A 22,023-nucleotide genomic window follows, 5' to 3' on the forward strand; every position below is an offset into this window, starting at 1 on the left:
TCCTGTATGTACTTACTCATTCAATCCTCAAAATAATTACAATAATTACAGAGGTGGATAATTTTATTATCTTTATACATGAGGAAACTGGAAGTCAGAGAGGTTAAATAACTTGTCTGAGGACACCAGCGGCAGTGTCATACATCTTTAACTCTATCACCCTTTCTTCTGCTTAGGAAGAGCTATTACGCTGTACTGCTGTGGGCAGGGGAAGCAGAAAGATGCTTCAGTCCGATCTCCTTTCTCTCCTCCAATCATGTAAACTGCCTCCAGGGTTGGATAAATGTAAATGCTGAGCCTCAAGGGAACAGGGTCTAGGATAAATATTTTGGTAAGGGAATCTATAGTATTTTACGCCTTTCCATACACGTGGGGCTGATGCTTATTCCCTAAGCTTGCTAGAGGATATCTATTTGGAGTAGAAGGCAGAAAGGCTGCCCATTCTGTGTTTTCAGTTTTTGTGTTGGTGTAATTTTATTTTTTAAGATTTTTATTGGAGTATAGTTGCTTTACAATGTTGTATTAGTTTCTGCTGTACAGCCAAGTGAATCAGCTGTACATATACATATATCCCCCCTTTTTTTTGGATTTCCTTCCCATTTAGGTCACCACAGAGCTGTTGGTGTAATTTTAAAAAGGAGAACATATATTTTTTTTTTCTTTTTTTTTTCTTTTTTGTTTCTTTTTTTTTTTAATGGCTGTGTTGGGTCTTCGTTTCTATGCGAGGGCCCTCTACAGCTGCGGCAAGCGGGGACCACTCCCCATCGCGGTGCACGGGCCTCTCACCATCGCGGCCTCTCTTGCTGCGGAGCACAGGCTCCAGACGCGCAGGCTCAGTAGTTGTGGCTCACGGGCCTAGTTGCTCCGCGGCATGTGGGATCCTCCCAGACCAGGGCTCGAACCCGCGTCCCCTGCATTGGCAGGCAGATTCCCAACCACTGCGCCACCAGGGAAGCCCAGGAGAACATATTTTTAATCTCCTTATGCTGGATATTCTTCATCTGCCCCGCTAAGTCTACTCTCCACCTGTATTGTGGTCTTCATGGACTGCATTACCCAGGTTCCCCTTACTCTCTGGATTATAGTTGGGTTTGGCCAATGGGAGGAACAGGCAGAAGAGCAGGAAGATCTTCCAGGAAGGTAGTCCCTTCCCTCCCTCCCTGTGGTTTGGCAGCAGCTATGCTTCCCTACTTAAGGCCATAGCTTCTGTTGGGTGGGACACAGCTTTCACGGCTCCTCCCTTGTCCCTTCAGGCCTGGGAGTGGTAACAGCTTCCAAGGGCTCCTCCACCATCCCTTGTTGATTCCCTTAACCCTGCCCTTCCCTCTGTAAGTATTCCTTTCAGTCAACAGTCCTCAATTACCCTTTTCAGTGTGCCAGCTCTTTCTGCTGGAATCATCACTGATCTGCTTGACTTGGCATATTTTAAAAAATGAAACACACAGATCACAGAATTAAACTACCCAAACTGACCTTTAATTGTAGATACATTTTATAGGAAATACAAAAATATAATTCAAGAAAATTTACTTACAATAAAAATCATAAAACCTACCAGAAAATAAAGTAACTTTCTGAAATAAAAATTAATGCCCAATACATGGCCTTGTTCCCATGTATAAATTAGACTATAGCTTCTGTGAATTGTTAAAATGACATTTATTTCCATAGTGTGTATTTCAGGTGATCAAATGCTTTGTAAATTAAAAAAAAATCAATGATAATGCTGTTAGTATAATGATTATACGTATGTTTTAAACGTGCAATCAAAGAGGAATTCCAATGGAGTTGTGTTTCATAAAGGCAGAAGATGGTCATCATGAGTAGGTATTGCAAGTCCACACATATTAAATTTGCAGGGAAGACTGTTTCTCTGTGAATGACTCAAGTAGGGGCTTTCCCCAAATTCAGAAAACCATAATTTTTGGCTTAAACCATTAGATTTGGCTAAGTGAAGTAAAAAAAAAAAAACCCTCATCTTAAGTGTGAGCTAATTGTCTTCCCCTGCCTTTCAAAGTCATCGAATTCTAAACTTGACTATGTTGTTTTTTTCTTGGTTCAAAGCAGAGCTGACGTTACAATAGCAAGAGGGCAATCTGTCTTTCAAAGTGCTCTGATGTGAGCCGGCAGGGGCACCAACAGTTGAACTGAATTACACTGAGAACGTAGTGCTGTGGATCGGATTTTCCCTCCACCTGCCCAGGGCTCACAGCCTCTGCCAGCATGGCTGTTTGGGGTTGGTGCTGTTTCTAGAGCCTTGCTCTGGCTCTAGGTTGTCATGGGTCCAGACCACTTTGAGATTCAAGTCTTTTGGAGGCTTTCTATAGTTTCTAAGCAAACTCAGGCCCTATCAGGATCTTTGGAGATTCAAGGCCACAGTTTAGTACCAGAGTTTCCCAGTTTTCTCTTGGGAAAGATGACCTGGGGCCACAGTGAACCATCCAGGAAATTCAGCTCAGGATAGACTGCTTTGGTCCATCCCATTTCTGGACACCTAAAGTCAGGGCTGGCATTCTGAGTTGAATATCCACTATAGTTTCTTTCTCCCTTTTCATTCCACTGACTGTCAGGGGCAAAGAATAAAATCTAGGTCTTTTTCATCAAAATTCAGTTCTCTGATATACCAGGCTAAATTCTGTGTTTTTTATTTTACTTGAAAATGAGTCAGTAAACTTAAACAGGTACGTCTGATGTGATGTGATTTTTAAAAACATTTTAAACATTTAAAAAATATTTACATATCCAATATAAGTAATTTTTTCTATTACCTTGAAATTTCCATTAATAGTAAGTGGTTTACTATTACATAGGATTTTAACTTTCAATTCCTTCTATGTAAATATCAGTGCAGATGAAATAACAGGATTTAGTCATTTAACACAGTGCAAAGAACAGGAGTACACTAGGAATCAAAGCTCTGGAAATCTATCAGTTCTTAATGACTTAAACTCATATTTTGGGACCACAGAGTGATAATTTTGTTCCCACTAGTGATATTATGTCCAAGTTTGTGTTTTTAAGTTCTCAGGCATTATTCGAGAATTTTGGGGGGTGGTGAGGTATGGTGAATGATTGTACTTAACATTTTCATTTGGAGGGAAAAAAAGTCATCTGATAAAGGAAATTAATCTTCCACATTCAAAGTAACTTTAGAATTTTATGTTTAGGAATTACCCATGAGCCTAGTTAATCCTATTTAGAACAATTTCTTAACTCTAGAATACTTGGTGGACAGGGAAGATTTATTTACATGTCCAGATTTTAGCTAAGTTAAACTTTGCCTGGTTTGTTTAAATTAGTAGGAAAGCAAACCATTCATTTATTCTTTTTAAAATAAGGGATGATTTGACATAGACTGTGTCAAAATACACTGATTTCTAGATAGGTCTGGAACCACTCCTAAGTGATCATCTAGTCTGATAACTACGTACAGGAAATAGTTTTGCGTAAGCAACTCAATGAGACTAACGTTCTTATTTGGTTTTTTATTACAACTATGGTGTAATAACACTCACTGCAAAAAAAATAAGGTGTCCACTATTTCAAAGATCATGCTATAAGGGAAAAAAAATCCTGTAATACCAAGTACTGTATTGAATATTTCAAACTCTAATCTGTAATGCAACCACACTTTAAAAACCTGCCAAATTAAATGAAAATTTTCCACTTTTATCTCATTTTAAAAATTATTATATCTACGCTAATTATAAATTGTTGTTTGGGGGGAATTCATCACATACTATCCCATTTTCAGTTTTTTTGTTTTATAGTTTATTTTTGTAACATTTCAGATGAGTTTACACTGTAACTAAGATATGATTAAACAGTGCAAATTCACTGAAATATTTTATGCCGAGTTTACGTAATGCCAAACATTTAGATTTAGAAATATATTAAGATATGACTCACTGTTACATGATTTCCTATACAGTATAAGTCAAGCCATATTTCCCAGATGAATTTTGCTACAATACAAACATCCTATAAAGTAGATGTTAGTTACGGCCTCAACATCAGCATTAAAAGAGTTCCAGTGTATCTGAAGAACTGACCAGATTTTTCAGTTTTTAATCCTAATATTTGGCTTCAGACGTAGCCATTCCCTGGAAGTAGAATGAAGAGTATTAATCAGAATTACCTCTCTTAATAGTCTACTATTTATTGTTAAGAGGAAAATTCCTAGCCTTTTTGGTTACTATTAGCACGGCAGACATTATAAAATAAATAACCTGACACTCTGACACACAGCTTCTTGTGGATGGCGAAAAAGCTGACATTAACGAGCTGAGCCTACTCAGTAATACTGAGTAATACTGTTGTAAGAAGAGAGTACTCCCACATACATAAACATACAGTACAAAGTACCTATGATTTTCAGACTCATTGTCCAAAGAAAGGACGATCACAAGACACCAGGCTTGGTTGCTTGCACATATCCACTTCCTAGAGAATACGTAAGAAGTTTTATCTGGTCTGACTGTACACTGTATGTTTATAATGGTACTAGCCTAGAAGATTAAAATAGAAAACACAGTAACTATTTACGGTTTTAAACAAATTACAAAGCTACATGCTTTCTCATTCAACAGGAAAGCTTAAATCAAAAGGCACTGGATCTTAAAGGCAATTCGTTGTTCCTCTAAAGGCCAGGGAACATGTTCTTTGAGGGTAGGTTTTATAGATCCTTCCGATACCGTCCACGAAGTGCCTTGTCAGCATGTCTGTAGCCCAAACCACTGTTGAAATGTTTGTTTACTCTGTTTTATTAGGGTAGCTTCATTGTATTTATAAACTAACTTTTTTCCATTTCTCCAAGGAACCATTTCAAAATGATCTTCCAGATGCTGGCTAACTAAGCACTTCTTAACTACCATCCTCAAAGGTCAACCTATTTAGTGGCATTTGACTGTGTAGAACAGGAAGTTTGTGTTGCATCTTGTGTTCTTAATGAAACCCGACAACAGAGGACTGAACGCATTAGTCTCAGAACAGGAGGCCTCAGGATGGCAAAGACCCAAGGGTCAATTATTGAATTAATTGATAAAAATCTAAGAGCTTGGAGGTCCCACTTTTCTTTCCGGGAAGAGGTTTCATTCATATATGCAAAAATCTGTAAGAAGCAAAAGGGGAAAAGGATGTTAGTTTTACATTGTAGCAGTGGACAGGCTTAGACCATATGCAATTTCTTAAGATTGAAAAGCAAAACGTGTTTTGTGTGTGGTCGTAGTGGTGAGAGAGAGGTAGCGAAATCTCACTCCTCTCGCACATGTTTATGCCTTATAGACACTCTGAAACATAAGTATTGTCTCTTTCTGACAGATGAGGAAGTGAGTTATTAACATGTTGCATTTACTTCCAAAAACTGAATCTGGCTTCATTACGATAATTCAGTGAGAGGGCACACAACAGAGCCTGAGTTCTGGCCATTGGGCTGCCTGGGTTTGAATCCTGGCTCCACAGATAGCTTTGGGACCATAGGTAAGAAAACTAACCTCTTTGTGCCTTCATTTCTGCATCTTTAAAATGGGTGATAATGATAACAATACCTATTCTTGGGGTTGTTGGCAGGATGACAGGAAATCATCCGGGTCAGCTACTGAAAACTGCTCACTTAATAAGTGCCCCCCCAACGTTAGTCCTTGTTATCTCCATTTTACCAGTGAGGGCACCACGGTGCAGAGGTGAGGGACTTGCCCAAGTTCCCAGGGCTGGTTAGTGGCCGACTCAGGACACAAATTCCGAGTCCCTTGACACCAGAGCAACGCTCACCGTGTGCTACATCCAGGTCGCCTATGTTAGACCAAAGGTCTTCAGAACAAAGTCCTAAACACCGGAAGGCTGACACATCTTTACGCACTGGCCAATGTCCTCAAAGCGGTATACCAGCTCTCATCCGATTTCTTAGATATTTAGTGAACAACACAACGTTTGTTCAACACAACGTTTGAACAACACAACGTTTTGGTCAGATTGCAGAGAATGGACCAGACAAATGTTTGATAAAGATCAAACATTTCCACATGGCTTACAGAAAAGAGAGAAACATGTAAATCACACCTAGTCATTTGAAACCAGTTGTTTATAGAGCTCCTGGGACTTTCTTACCAAAGGCAGCTGGTGAGTTAGAGAGCTATTCCTTCTGTCCTCCACTCTCCCTTGCCAGAAGAAGGAATGGTTTGTTTCCTTCCTCCCCCCAACCCCGCTACTTATTCTGCAGGCATCTGGCAACTGGATATACAAAGCAAATTGCAGGGAGGGAGAAGAGTAGTCATCTTCGGGTTGCTTATGTTAGGACAATATCAGGAAGGTTTGGCAGCCATAGGTGTTGATGCCAGAGAATCTTGGCTTAAGGGAATGCAGAAAAGACTTGGCAGATGAGTAAAGGAAAAAAAGAAAGAAAGAACTGATGGTGGATGTCCCTGGGCATACAGAGAAGAGGAAAGTTAGGTGGGGATATGCAAGGGAGCAATACTTTTCTTGTCAGCTTAACTATTTTGGATGAGGAATTAGTAGTATTTATACGGTGTATTTAAGGAGCGATTTTGAAGTTTAGGAATTCAGGATAACAGTGTACATAAACCCGATAGATTAAAATATATTAGTCACCACACACACACACACACACACACACACACACACACACACACACACACATATACAACTGAGCATTCTGTTGTAGACAAAATCTGTAGCTGAGTTTAGATCTAATTTTGCCAAAGAATATAATACTGGATTGTCTAGTGGGCCCTGTAGAGAGGGCTCAGCCTCTAGGGTCATGGGTCACACATGAAGATGAGTCAGGTTTTCAGTGGCAAATAACACGAACCATACTTCCTTATCTCTTTAGAGTGTGACAGGCCAATGAGAAGCGAAAAATGGTTTTAGAGGATGAAGCAATTCTGTACTATTTGTTTCCTTTCCTTTTCATCCACTACGCTGAGTAATTTTTAGAAATGCTTAAAATTTGCATTTTAGGAGGTGGCCAATATGTTGTAGAAGATAATTTCCTCTTTTATGCTTGGAAAAGAGACATACTTCAGAGAACCTTGAAGTTCTTGATGTAAGTTTTGTCTTCCCCTACCTCTCCATTTTTTTCCCTTTGGTTCTTGGCTTTTGCCTAGAGTTCACCAATTTTGATCTTGTGGACCCTGGGTTTTTTCTTTTTAATTTAAATTATACATAGCATAAAATTTACCATTTTAACCATTTTCAAGTGTCATTAAGTACCTTCACATTGTTGTGCAACTGTACTGTTTGTATTTTTATTTTCTGTATATTATGATGTTTTGACATCATAAAAACTTTCTGGCTGGGGAGAGACTGCCCCTTCCAGGGCTAGCCGATTCTTAGAGATAGCCAAGGGCTCACCCAGGAGCAATCGTTTGATATGCAAACTAACTAATGCAGAGCTCCTCTGTGTGGCTCTTTACCTCTAGGAGGCAGCTTTAATCATTCCAAGGCCTGGTACGGGGCGACTAGGGGCTAGGGGCAAGTAGGGGCTACTCATATAGCTTAGAGCCTGTCGAAATGCTTCAAAATAGCCAGTCCTAAACTGTTTACCCTACTCTGCCTTGCCTTTCCCTCAGAAACTCCAGTAAAGTCCGTGGCCCAGGCTCTCCCCAGCTCCCGCTCCTTTTTCCTCCTGACCTGCACTGGTGCTTCCCCATGTGGCCCTGCACATTACACAGTGCTTCCTGTTTTTCAGACCTGTGAGTCTGACTGTGTTTCCTGGAGCATCTCCTGTCTCCTCTTGCGGCTGCACTTGACTGACCATCATATAAAAAGAACAGGGGTCAGCAACCACCGCCACCATCCATCTCCAGAACTTTTTACATCTTCCTAAACTGAAACTCTGCACCCATTAAACACTAACTCTTCATTCCTCTCTCCCTCCAGCTGATCCTGGATTTTAATTAAAGGCTGACACAATGGATAGAAGTCAATTAATTAATAACGTTTTGGTGATATTCTGGACTTCAGCTTCGGAGGCTGGTAGAATTTATACATGCTTTTGCACATACTACAAATAAATCTGCTATGAGAAAAATACCAAGGACTAATGTAAACCAGCCTAGTGAAATTTAATTCCTTAGGACAGACTCTCTCTATAGGGCTTTGCTAAGAATACAGAGCTTGTTGTGATACCTGGAAAGTGGCACAGGGGAAAATTAGTATTCTTTTGTCTTCCATAGAATCCTTGCCACCTCCATGGAAAACTTTATCTTGGCACTGACCTGGCACTGTTTCTTTCAGCTACTTTCCTACCTTTAATGTGACTACATAGTGGGTTCAGAATTTTAGAGTAAATGAGAAATTTATTTGGCTGTGCACTGAAATCACCTGTGGATCATTAAAAATATTCTGATGGGAAAAAAAATTAAAAATAAAAAAATAAAAATACTCTGATGGCTTGCTCCCTCTCTCAGAGACTCTGATTTAATTAGACTGGGCTGTAACCCAGGTGTCAGGGCTTTTAAAGCCCCCCAGGTGATCCTAATATGCAGGCAAAGTTGAGACCCACTGCTTTAGACCTTTACCCAAAAACTGAAATAGTTTAAAATTATTCATTTATCACACTTAAAAGCAAAAGACCCACTTAGGCCTGGCCAATCAAACAAATGATATGGAGCTTCCAGAATTCAGTTCCTGGTCATTAATATACAATGATTTTCCTTTGGAAACTGAATTCTGTGGAAAGAGTAGCTAATATTTACTGAATACCTGTATGCCAGGCATGGTGCTAAGAAATTTGTGTCCTGTTGTGTTTAATATTTATACAAATCTGTAAAGTGTTATGACCCCCATTTTAGTAAGGAGGAGATCAAGGCTCAGACAATTAGTTATCTTGTCCCAAATCACACCGCAGGTAAGTAGGGAAGCCATGCAATTATAGCAGCGGGACCCAGACTTTCCTCTTAGCCACTACACACTCCGCCACCATCTATATAAAAAGCCTATGATGTAAAGTCTCACATGAAATTCACCACTGACTGATTATGGGTTTGTAGGAGACTTTTTTCCAAATGTGTCACAAAGATTTATGGGTATTACTACTCCTGTTTATAGATTTTAAAACCATGGCTATATCTAAGTAGCTACTTGGTTTTCTTTGGGTCTTTTCTTTCTTCCACGCTTTCCACAGCTAGATGGCAGGCAGTGATGATCACCTTGACCAAGGATGTAGTCATAACACATCACTTCTCTTTAGGGAAAAGGACCATAGTTCTTGCTGTCTAAATTTTTAAAACTCAGTGTAATTATGTCATTATTTACAACCACAGTTTCATAACATCAAATGGCAAAGGAAAAGGTGTCAAGTGAAAACACTCATATACAAGAACTTTCTCTTAAAAGGTAAGGTGTGTTAAAACTCTTCCAACAATCCCCAAACACATCATTGATGATGTATGAATGATAAAGGGCCTTCCCTTTATGGATAGTACATGGATATTTACTCAAAATATCACCAGGCAAAGTTCGTTTTGGTGATGCATAGAGATTTCGGAATTTCTCTTTCATCCCTACTAGAATTGTGATACTGTGCATGTATGTAATTGACAAATTTCAAATCAGTTTTACAACCCCCATTCATGTTACATTTTACATAAAGAGTACCAGGAATGAATGGGAAACTCCAGTACTGTTTACTTGAGTTTGTTCTGTATTTCAAAGGTCAGATTTCCACTAATCAGAGTAACCTAGAAATTATAGCCCTAAAGAATTTCTAAAGATGAAGACATTTTAGAATGAGTCAATGGTTCACTCTTGAAATTTCAGAACTGAATAAAATGCATAAGCACTTTATCCTAATGGCATGGGGAAAACAGTTTAAAATGACCAGAAGTTATTCACAATTATTAGTAAAGTAGTGAGAAAATGGCTAGATATGGGTTGGAAATTAAGAGACAAACAGTATCTGAGTCAAGAATGGAGGTCTGATATATTTCCTGTGTCCTGTTTCATTTCAGGAAGAAAGTTTCTATTTATTACTGTGAAATGATGACAATATCTGATTAACATGAGGAATGTATTAATTTACACAATATTCCTTTAGTGCATAAACAGTTTGGAATATGTTATTGGTCCTATGCATGACTTTATATTGGATCGCCAAAATAATGCTTTTTTAAAAAATCAGTTATATCTTATGTGTACCAACAGAAAATTTTATGTGAGGGGTAATCTGATTATTTCTTAATTTAGACCAGCATTTACACTAGCCGATCTCCTAAAATCTCAGACTCAGCCTTTTAATGCATAGGTCTGTGCAGAAGAAAAAAGAAACTGTACCCTTGGCCCCAGCTCAGGCCCCTTGATCGGATACGGAGAAAAAGGTCTTTGCCATTGTATTTTTAAAGCTAAAAGTTGAAATTAAGAGACAAAGTGGTCCAGATATTTATAACATCTTCAAAATTCTCTTATAAATCTTGGATTAGTCTTCTCATATGTTACCCCTGAAATGAGTACTTTCCGACAGTATTGTGATTAAAAGCACAGGCTCTATGCTTAAGCTGCCTGGCTTTGAATCCTGGCTCCAGCACTCATTCACTAGCTGTGGGACCCAGGGTAAGTTATTTGCCTCATTTGTAAAATGGGAGTAAAAATGCTACCTATTTGACAGATTGTTGTGAAGATAATGGATTAATGTATGTAAAAATTTGCACTCAAAAATGTTAGCCATTCAGGACAGGAATAAAGACGCAAACGTGGAGAACGGACTTGAGGAGACGGGGAGGGGGAAGGGTAAGCTGGGACAAAGTGAGAGAGTGGCATGGACTTAAATATACTACCAAATGTAAAATAGATAGATAGTGGGAAGCAGCCGCATAGCACAGGGAGATTAGCTTGGTGCTTTGTGACCACCTAGAGGGGTGGGATAGGGAGGGTGGGAGGGAGACACAAGAGGGAGGAGATATGGGGATAAATGTATATGTATAACTGATTCACTTTGTTATAAAGCAGAAAATAACACACCATTGTAAAGCAATTATACTCCAATGAAGATGTTTAAAAAAAAAGCCATTTTGATGTTGATAATAATGACATTTGAAGTTGAACTTGACTTCATTACAGCGTGCTGGGCATTTAACATTTTGAGTTTCAATTCCCAAACTTTGAAAGTCCTAGACTGGCATTTTTGGAGGAAGCAGTAATTGTAACCTGCCCACACCTTGGGACAATGGCTGACATTCGTTAGCAGTTCAGGTTTCCTCAATTCCCCACTCCCCTCTTCTCATTCCTGGAGTGCTGATTAGGCTGGTGTCCCACTGGGTACAGAGGTGTGGGCTCTCCTTGCTGGGCCAGTGGTGTGGCCCACTTTGAGGGCCACAGAAAGCAGTTCTGTTATCCCGAGTTAGAAAGAGGCAGAGACAGGGTAGATTGCTAGTATTTTCTGGGACACAGGAAGAAAATTAGTTGGAATAGTTCATTAATAATTATTTTACACTGATACATTTTGCCTCGATAATATTTTAGATATACTGGGTTAAATAATATATATTAATAGCTAATTTCATCTGTTTCTTTTTACTTTTTGTCATGTGGCTACAAGAAAACTTGAAATTCCTTATGTGGCTTGCATTTGTGGTTCATGCTGTATTTCTATTGGGCTGCATGTGCTCTTTTAGAAGAAGAGGAGAATTTCTGAAGGCAACCAGAAGCCCTTGCCTTTTCTATCAGAGCCCTGGTTAGGATATGCGGAAATGATTCCTGCCTTGGGCGGGAGATTGGTGTAGGCCATTTCTGACCACAATTTTAGTGTGGGCCAAGTAGAATAAAAGGACATGGGGGAAAAGCACCCCCCAGGGACACATGCCAAGCATTCTGAAATAGCAGAATGTAACGCACCATTCAGTAGCTTTGAGTTTCGAATTGTCAGATAAGCCTTCCAAGAAGTAACTAAATTCTGGATAGTGTAGCATTTCATAATGCTTAAAGTGCTGTGTAAATGAAAAATACTAACAAGTATCAATAATCTATTGATAAAATAAAATTAGTCAATGGTCAAAGTAAATTTCCCTATTGAGAGATGACTTGATACTTCCCATTTAGGGTACAGTTCAAATATCTGTTTTGCATCTACTGGGTTATCTGTAGTTCATCTGGAAAATGTGTCATGTTAGCCCCAAGGCAAGGAGTCAGTGTGGCCAACTTTCTAGATTACATTCACACTAGGCATTTTCCCCGCTCTTTGTCTGGGAATCTTTGCCATGCATACATGCAGAAGAGACCCTAGATAATATTTGCTGATACTGTCAATGCCAAGGAGTGGCTTGAAGGAGCTAAAGCCTCCTCATAATCTTCATCTGGCCCCCCAAAGCCATAAACAGGCACTCAAATAAAAACTCAGCTTCAAAGCAAACTTCCTACGTCCCCACCTTTTCTAACCAGACTTCTAGTTCTTCCATTTGGCAACTCTGGAGTTGCCCCTGGCTTAATAGTAAATGAAACGAGTGTGTGTGTGTGTGTGTGTGTGTGTGTGTGTGTGTGTGTGTGTGTGTGTGTGTGTGTGTGTGTGTGTGTGTATCTGAAAATCAACATATGGCAATGATGGAATTCTCATGACAAAAGGCAAATTTACTTGAAAACAGGGGAACCTATTGAAAATCACTGCCTTTATTTTAAAAAATACAGTTTTTGCTGCGGGTCAGTCATGATCAAGGGGGAGACCTTTTCCTCCTGCCCTCCTCCTCAAAGGGAAGAAAGGGAATAACAGTCCTTTTCACAAGTGTGCGGTCACCTCTGAGCCTGTTCCCAAGCTATTTAAGTAGCTGAGGGTGGAAGGTATTTTTATACGTACACACTCACAAATGATAGATAAAACTCTGAGAACTGACATCCCGATTCCCACCAGTCCAAAACAGGTACTCCCCAATTCAGAAATGGTTTATACCTCTCATGTTAAATCCTAAGTTGTTTAGTGGAACTTGAAATGCTTTCTCTCACAGATACAAGTATGTTCTGCATCCTAGCCCCAACCCCCAAAAGTTAATTTAGCTCCTAATGTAGTTCTACCAGTAAAACAAAACAAACTTGTAGAAGCCATGTTGGTTTCTACCTCACAGCATTTCTGTTGCAAACTCCCCAGCTCAGGGTGAATGGGAGATGCAGCCTCCCACATCCTACTTGATTTTGTAAAAGGGCATCTTTTACATGCTCCATCTCATTCCTCTCAAAGTGTAACTTATTGATTCAGAGCAGCTTCTACCCTGACAGAAGTGGGGACCAGGGAGGAGAGAACATAGGGAAGCAAGGGAGTTAATTTGTGTGTGTGGGAGGGTCATATCTAGGCTTTTAGGATCCTGTGTCCCCTCCCACCCCCATGGATGAGTTTATGAAGATAATCAAAAGCAGCGAGGGAGGCGGGAAGTAGGATAAAGTTACTTCTTCAGCTTCTACAGGTCACACTTGCCAACGGCAGCATCGTTTATCTTTTTCTTTTCTCCAAGACTGTGTCAGGTGAGAGTCACTGCCAGCTGTTTATTCCCTGGAGGGTCAGTCTTGTGCTTCTGAAGATTAGGAAGCGGAGTTGCTAAAACTGAGCTCTCATTTCTCTGTAGGAGGCCAGCACATGCTCGGATACATCCCAGGCTCTGCTACCCACATTACACCTTAGGAGGTTCAAACTCACAGCATCATGGAACTAACCACTGATGTTGCCCCCAGCCAGGGCAGCACCCAGCCCAGAACCTAGGCAAGGGGTTCCTCCAACCAAGCAGCCTTTCCTCTAATTATCATTATGAACATATTATGAATTTTCATGGCAACAAAGAGTTATACTCCCAATATGTAGTTTGGGAAATCTGTAAACTAGGAGTTGTTAAACTTTGAAGACAGTGAATGCTCTGGACTTCTGGCAACATGGACCCTTCTCACCTGGGACCATTCTCAATGTCAGCTGGAATGCTATGGGTTGAGTATTACATTTTGCTCTAGGAGAAATAGAAGGCAGAGCCGGGAGAACTAGCACCAGTGGATGGGGGGCACCGGGAGGCAAACTACAGCTCAGGGAAGTCAGGTTGTAACTGACAAGTATCCAAAGGTGGAAAGGGCTGCTTCTTCGTCAGGTACTAAGCCAGACTGGCCTTGTACAGCGGCTTCGGGCTCTAGGGTGGGAGTCTGCGCTGGCTTAGTGGAGAGCCAAGATTCCCTTTCAGGGGGACTGTGTTGCTAAATGAGAAGCACTGGCACAGAGATGCCCGTTTGCTGGGGTTAGGAAAGTAGGAAGTGTGGCAAAGGTAAGTGAGAGGGGAAGGCTATAGACCCTTTACAAACGAGGCCATCATTTTACAAGTTGCAAAATGTGTGTGGTGGTGGAAAGGGTGGGAGTGAGAGGGGAGAGTGTGCGAAGGCTGCCCAGTTCCTCTGTGGAAACGAAGGGAGCGACTTACCGTGAAAGGCAAGGAGCAGACGGCGAAGGTGATGGTCATGATAGCCAGGAGAATGAGATGGTCCGTCTCTTCCGCCATGGATACCCTTTCCCCTTTCCTGTGGCTGCCAGGGCCGCCCCGGCTGCTGCCCAAGGAGGGTCCGGAGCGGCTTCTCCTGCCCCGGCGATGCATGTGGATGAGGTTGAGGATGACGCTGAAGTTGCAGGCGAGCACCGCGATGATAAGCAGCAGCAGCAAGGTGGCGTAGAGCCGCAGGTACGTGGTCTGCTCATGCCCGATGAAGCACCACGTCCCGGGGCAGTACTGGGCGTACTGCCGGTGGTCCAGCAGCGGCAGGGAGCAGAAGAGCAGGGAGACTGTGTAGATGGCGGGCAGCACAGCCAGGCCACCACGGCACGTGACCCAGCGCTGGTAGAAGTAGGGGTGTCCGATGGCTAGGTAGCGTTCCAGGGCCATGGCGAACAGCATGAGCATGGTGGCCAGGCTGAAGAAGGTCATGGCGAACGCAAAGTAGGTGCACACGCGCCTCTGGGGCTCCAGGGCCACCAGGGTCTGGTTCCGCGCATACGAAGCCAGCACCACAGGGCTGATGAGGCAGGTCCCGAGCAGGTCGGTGAACACCAACTCTGTCACCAGCACGTGGAACAGCGAGATGGAGTTCCCGCGGCCGGCGCTGCGCCCCGAGTCCCCCAGCCAGCGGCGCACCAGCAGCGCCAGCGCGATGAGGTTCCCCAGCACCCCGGCCGAGAACATCACGGAGCTGATGGCTGGGCTTTCGCCGGAGGGGAGCCACTGTCGAGTATCGCAGTTCTCCGGCCGGGAGTCATTGGAGGTATTGCCCATGGTGGGGCGCCGGAAGAAGAGATGCGTCCTCCTCTCCCGCCGGCCTGCACCTGGTTGGAAGAGGGTCTGAGAGCCGGAGCGCTCCGAGACACCCAGGGAAAGGGGAGGGACCGAAATCCAGAGCCCCCTGCCGGCCCCCAGCGCGCACAGAGGGCGGGCTCTGCCCGGGTCTCCCAAGGCTCGCGGAGAAGCCGCTCTGCCGCCGCATCCATACGGCGCTCCACGCTCCTCCGCCGGCCCGCGCCCAGGGAGCCGCCGCCGCCGTCTCTTCCGCGTCTCCCGGGGGTGGCGGCTGCCCCAGAGCGAGAGCCGGCGAGCCGCCGGGAGGTGGGCGCGTCACGCTGCAAGTCTCTCCGGGAGCGCGGGGGCGGAGTGCGCGCCGGCGAGGCGCGAGGGCGGGCGGTGGGAGCAGCGGTCCTCGTTCTCCGCTCGGCTTGCTGGATGCCCGCAGGCTGCCTGACCACCGCCGGGAAGGGTTTAGCCCTGGTAGAGGGCTGGGAGGGAGTGCGGGGCACTGGCGGGGTCTGCACAGGATTCACAGAAGGCGGGCAACGCCGGCGAGAGCTAAGCGACTCACTAAACAGTAGAGAAGTTAGGAGGACCCAGTCCCGTGAGACGTGAAAAAGAAGGGAACAACAGACACCAAAGACGGCTTGCAGTAAGACCAATATGTTCTTTTTCTTTTCTTTTTAAAAGCATTTTCAGGAAAACACACCGAGAAGGCGGCACCAGGGTTAGGAGGAAGTGAAAAGCAAGCCTGTGCATTCAAGGCACCAAAACACGCTCACAGCAAGCTGCCTGTTCCAACATTTCGCCTTTTCTTATGTCAACACCGTAACGGATAACCACTTGTTTAAGCAACCATTAAAAAAAAAAAAAAGGAAAAAAAAAGAAATGTTCCTTGTGATTGTGTAGAATTGTGTTTGTGGGCACAGCTTGAAACCACTGCACATTGTTCTCTATTCAAGCTCAGCCGGGAAAGAAAATGTTCAGCCATACATTTTTTTCATGTTCAGTTAACCGTTCAGGACCCATCTGGAAAGAACCGTTCCTGGTAAAGTTGAATTGGTAAGTGGCCAGTTTCAGAGACTGGAGCTGACAAAAATGTTTTCTTACTACCCACTGTCACATATGCAGAGTCACGAAAATGGGCTGATGTTTAAAACAAAAAACCCAGTTTGAGAGACAACATGGGTAATTATATTTTGTAAGGAAGGTCATACTCACTTGGGGAAGGATCTGCAAAGGGAACTGGAAAGGGGGTGTGGGAAGTCATCCTCTGAGAGTAAAGGAAAGATTGCCTGCCGAAGAGCACTCCTTCCTGCAGCCTGCTTGCAATCTATGACTATTTTAGCTCACTTTGATGATTCTGACTTGAGAATTAGGTTGGGGATAGGGTTCCCAACAGCACAAGCTCACAGGAGGGTTATTTTGCTCATGTAAGAATGTCAGTGGTGGCAGGCTGGTGTACCTCCAGGACTCTTTCCTCCAGCCTGCCGTTCCTAGCATGCTGGCTTTCTGTCTACATTCTGTTCCCCACTGGTCAGCAGGATTCAACCAGAGAAACAGAATCACGTCATCACAGAAGTTCTACTGGACAGGGCTGCTTTGGACCTTACATGTGGGTGGGAGAACGTGGGGGAGTCTATGCAAGGCTGTTTGCTGTCTCTGGTTCTAGTGTTGAACCTGAAATCACCATAGATCAGCCAGAGGCAGTCAGGATAGAAAGCTGGACATGGATGAGAGCAAGAACAGACTTAGAACTTGTGGGGACAAACTGGAATTCACGAACAACTGTAATCTTCAAAGACAGACTGCACCTGCGTGTGTCTCTCATTACTTCCAACTTTGATGATGCAGATATACTGCAGGAGAAGCTGGCACCCTTCATGGAGCTGCACATGCACTTGGCTTAGGACCTGGAGAAGCTGAAGATCTGGCAGGAGCTGGGTGCTGCCTCATGCCAGCAAGGGGAGCCAGCAGATGAGCTACAATGTGCTAGAGTTACCACCACACCTGGAGCCCTGCACTGTCCTTCAGAGCGTGAAAACCATGGCCACTGCCTCACTGTTGCCTTCCAGAGCTCACGCAACACTGAAACCATGCAAAATTCTGGAAAATAGATCCTGCTTAGCTGAGTTGACATAATACAAAGTCACCACACTGCCCTATAGGTCCAGGCGTCAAGTTGGTTGAATATGCTTCAGCCCAGAAATAGTGTTATAGAAATATACTGCCTCAAGGAGACATAATCTGACAAGTACACAAAGATGTTACACATACACAGAGAAAGCAGAAATAATGTTCATCATTGCAAGAATCTAGAACTAAATGTCCTACCATTGAGGACTGGTTTAATAAATTTTGGTATACCTATATAACACAGTATACAGTCATTAAAAAGGAAGATGTGTATCTATATTTACTGATAATGATCTCTACCACTTGAGTTAAAAGCATGTATATTATTCCATTCATAAATAAAATTATATGCATAAGTATTTGCATAGAGCAGCATCTAGAAGGATGTTCAGCAAAATATTAATGGTAATTTCTCTGGTAGTACTTTATTCTTTATGTCTTTCTGTCTTGGTGGATTTTTCTACAAGTATGTATTATCTTTATATCAGGAAATGCAAGGAAGCTGCTTTTTACTTAGAAAAAAATTAATCATTGGAGGACTCTTTTCTACTTGGTAGAAGGCAGGGGGTTAAATGCTAATGTTTTCAGTTCTCTTCCAGTTCTACTCCTTAAAGAGTGGGAAGGTCTTGTTGGTTTCTTGAGACTGATCAAGAAGACTGGAGATGCTATCCTTACAGTTTTCACAAGGCTTTTGTAACTGTCCTTATTTGAACATTGGAAATCATCACACATTAGGCACCATTTCTAATGAGATGGTGCCCTGCCCCACTTGAAGTGATTGCTTTGACAACAGACTCTTGGTACGTGTTAATGTTGTTGCTTAACTCAGTTCCGACACTATCATCACCAGGTGGTAAAAGTGGTAGCAAAAAGTCAACCAAAGGGTTAAAAACAAACAAAAAAAGCAGTCAATAGAAACTAACTTCAAGATTTGTTCACAACACTACAGGAAATTGTGAGTGGGCAGGTAGAGAATCTTAGTAAAGAAATGGAAACTATAAAAAAGAACTAAATGGAAATTCTAAAACTAAAACTTACAGCAGCTTGCAGTTGGCAGAATAAAGAGTGAACTTGAAGACTAAAATCACATCTGGTCACCTTTCTTTTCATGTCATCATGACTTTTGTGCTCCTGGGAAATATTCTCACTTTTTCCATACCACATAAGGCTTGGAGAACTCTCGTTTCCTGCTGCTTGCCCTGTTTCTACCCAAGAAGTGAAACATGGGTTTCCTATGCTCTCAGATCCCTCAAACCTCCCTGAGATTTGGGGGTACAGAGCAACCTCATCTAGGAAACCCTTGTGTTAACATCTAAGCTCTCCCAGTTCTCTTAAACTTCACCGTCCCTCCTTCACAGACTGTGGAACTACCGGGGGAGAAGTGGTGAAACTTTGCTCTTCTTTATCTCTTCTGATGTGGTCTTATCATTTAAAAGTCATAAGCTAAGAATTGATGCCTGTGCCATCATCAAAAAATCTACAAACAATAAATGCTGGAGAGGGTGTGGAGAAAACGGAATGTAAATTGATACAGCCACTATGGAGAACAGTATGGAGGTTCCTTAAACTAAAAATAGAACTATCATATGACTCAGCAATCCCACTACTGGGCATATAACCTGAGAAAACCATAATTAAAAAAGAGTCATGTACCACAATGTTCATTGCAGCTCTGTTTACTATAGCCAGGACATGGAAGCAACCTAGTGTCCATCGACAGATGAATGGATAAAGAAGATGTGGCACATATATACAATGGAATATTAGTCATAAAAAGAAATGAAATTGAGTTATTTGTAGTGAGGTGGATGGACCTAGAGTCTTACAGAATGAAGTAAGTCAGAAAGAGAAAAACAAATACCGTATGCTAACACATATATATGGAATCTAAAAAAAAAAAAAAAAAAAATGGTTCTGAAGAACCTAGGGGCAGGACAGGAATAAAGACGCGGACGTAAAGAATGGACTTGAGGACAAGGGGAGGGGGAAGGGTAAGCTGGGACAAAGTGAGACAGTAGCATTGACATATATACACTACCAAATGTAAAATTGATAGCTAGTGGGAAGCAGCCGCATAGCACAGGGAGATCAGCTCGGTGCTTTGTAACCACCTAAAGGGGTGGGATAGGGAGGGTGGGAGGGAGGGGATATTGGGATATATGTATATGTATAGCTGATTTACTTTGTAGTACAGCAGAAACTAACACACCATTGTAAAGCAATTATACTCCAATAAAGATGTTAAAAAAAGAATTGATGCCTATGTTCTGATATATTGTCCTTTCTCTGAGGCAGTCAGCATAGAATGCCCTAGCTACTGCTAAAACCAGGGAGAAAGGTCTGGAGTATCAGGAAGTACTGGGCAAAAACAAACAAACAAACAAACAAAAACCCATAAGTTAATATGGTTTTCTTGTCCTCAGACAGGAAATAACAGAAAGGTAAATCCACAACACGGCTTATTAGCACAACAGCTTAGATCAAAAGAGTCACTCCAATAATGTTAGGAAGGCAAATTACCTGTGATCCTAATTTCCTTTCTAAGATTGATAGAGGAAAAAGAGACTAATATAATCATGACATTCTCTTTTACCAGAAAGCTTTGTGTCTAAGAACAGAACCAACTGTAAGGTGGAAAAGCACATATAACACAAAAGTAAGGCTATGGTTATTCAACTTCTTTGTATAAAGTAACAACTCACTATAGAAATTTTGGAAAAATAGAAGAAAAAAGTCACCTATGAGTGTATCCATCAAAAATGGCCACTCTTAATATTCTGTTGTGGGATTGGTTCAAGATGGCAGAGTAGAAGGACGTGCTCTCACTCCCTCTTGCGAGAACACCGGAATCACAACTAACTGCTGAACAGACATCGACAGGAAGACACTGGAACTCACCAAAAAGGATACCCCACATCCAAAGACAAAGGAGAAGCCACAGTGAGACGGTAGGAGGGGCGCTATCACAATAAAAGCAAATCCCATAACTGCTGGGTAGGTGACTCACAAACTGGAGAACACTTACACCACAGAAGTCCACCCACTGGAGTGAAGGTTCTGAGCCCCACGTCAGGCTTCCCAACCTGGGGGTCTGGCAACGGGAGGAGGAATTCCTAGAGAATCAGACTTTGAAGGCTAGTGGGATTTGATTGCAGGACTTCGACAGGACTGGGAGAAACAGAGACTCCACTCTCGGTGGGCACACACAAAGTAGTGTGCACATTGGGACCCAGGGGAAGGAGCAGGGACCCCATAGGAGACTGAACCAGACCTACCAGCTAGTGTTGGAGGGTCTCCAGCAGAGGCAGGGGGTGGCTGTCTCTCACAGTGGCGACAAGGACACTGGCAGCAGAAGTTCTGGGAAGTACTCCTTGGTGTGAGCCCTCCCAGAGTCCACCATTAGCACCACCAAAGAGCCCAGGTAGGCACCAGTATTGGGTCGCCTCCAGCCAAATAACCAACAGGAAGGGAACCCAGCCCCACCCATAAGCAGACAAGCAGATTAAAGATTTACTGAGCTCTGCCCACCAGAGCAACAGCCAGCTCTATCCACCATAAGTTCCTCCCATCAGGAAACTTGCACAAGTCTCTTAGATAGCCTCATCCACCGGAGAGCAGATAGCAGAAGCAAGAACTACAATCCTGCAGCTTGCAGAACAAAAACCACATTCACAGAAAGATAGACAAGATGAAAAGGCAGAGAGCAATGTACCAAATGAAGGAACAAGATAAAACCCCAGAAAAACAACTAAACGAAGTGGAGATAGGCAACCTTCCAGAAAAAGAATTCAGAATAATGATAGTGAAGATGATCCAGGACCCCGGAAAAAGAATGGAGGCAAAGATCGAGAAGATGCAAGAAATATTTAACAAAGATCTAGAAGAATTAAAGAACAAACAAACAGAGATGAACAATACAATAACTGAAATGAAAACTACACTAGAAGGAATTAATACCAGAAAAACTGAGGCAGAAGAATGGATAAGTGACTTGGAAGACAAAATGGTGGAATTCACTGCTGCGGAACAGAATAAAGAAAAAAGAATGAAAAGAAATGAAGACAGCCTAAGACCTCTGGGACAACACTAAATGCAACAACATTCACATTATAGGGGTCCCAGAAGGAGAAAAGAGAGAAAGGATGTGAGAAAATATTTGAAGAGATTATAGTCGAAAACTTCCCTAACATGGGAAAGGAAATAGCCACCCAAGTCCAGGAAGCACAGAGAGTCCCATACAGGATAAACCCAAGGAGAAACATGCCAAGGCACATAGTAATCAAATTGGCAAAAATTAAAGACAAAGAAAAATTATTGAAAGCAGCAAGGGAAAAACGACAAATAACATACAAGGGAACTCCCATAAGGTTAACAGCTGATTTCTCAGCAGAAACTCTACAAGCCAGAAGGGAGTGGCATGATATACTTAAAGTGATGAAAGGGAAGAACCTACAACCAAGATTACTCTACCCGGCAAGGATCTCATTTAGATTTGATGGAGAAATCAAAAGCTTTACAGACAAGCAAAAGCTGAGAGAATTCAGCACCACCAAACCAGCTCTACAACATATGCTAAAGGAACTTCTCTAAGTGGGAAACACAAAAGAAGAAAAGGACCTACAAAAGCAAACCCAAAACAATTAAGAAA

General features: G+C 42.5%; 1 protein-coding gene and 1 long non-coding RNA gene across 2 annotated transcripts in view; both read right to left on the reverse strand.

The window, feature by feature from the left end:
- Window positions 1–22,023, reverse strand: part of LOC309654456 — a 354,889-nt gene that overhangs the window by 281,067 nt on the left and 51,799 nt on the right. The window lies entirely within an intron of this gene.
- On the reverse strand, window positions 1,455–15,549 carry PTGER2 (prostaglandin E receptor 2). The gene is made up of 2 exons (XM_082448409.1): window positions 14,391–15,549; window positions 1,455–5,110 (listed from the first exon to the last, which is right to left on the reverse strand). The coding sequence occupies exons 1-2, from the start codon at window positions 15,231–15,233 to the stop codon at window positions 4,889–4,891; spliced, it is 1,065 nt and encodes a 354-aa protein (XP_082304535.1). The 5' UTR covers window positions 15,234–15,549; the 3' UTR covers window positions 1,455–4,888.

Source organism: Balaenoptera physalus, assembly GCF_965194825.1.
Source record: "Balaenoptera physalus genome assembly, chromosome: 2".
NCBI lineage: Eukaryota > Metazoa > Chordata > Mammalia > Artiodactyla > Balaenopteridae > Balaenoptera > Balaenoptera physalus.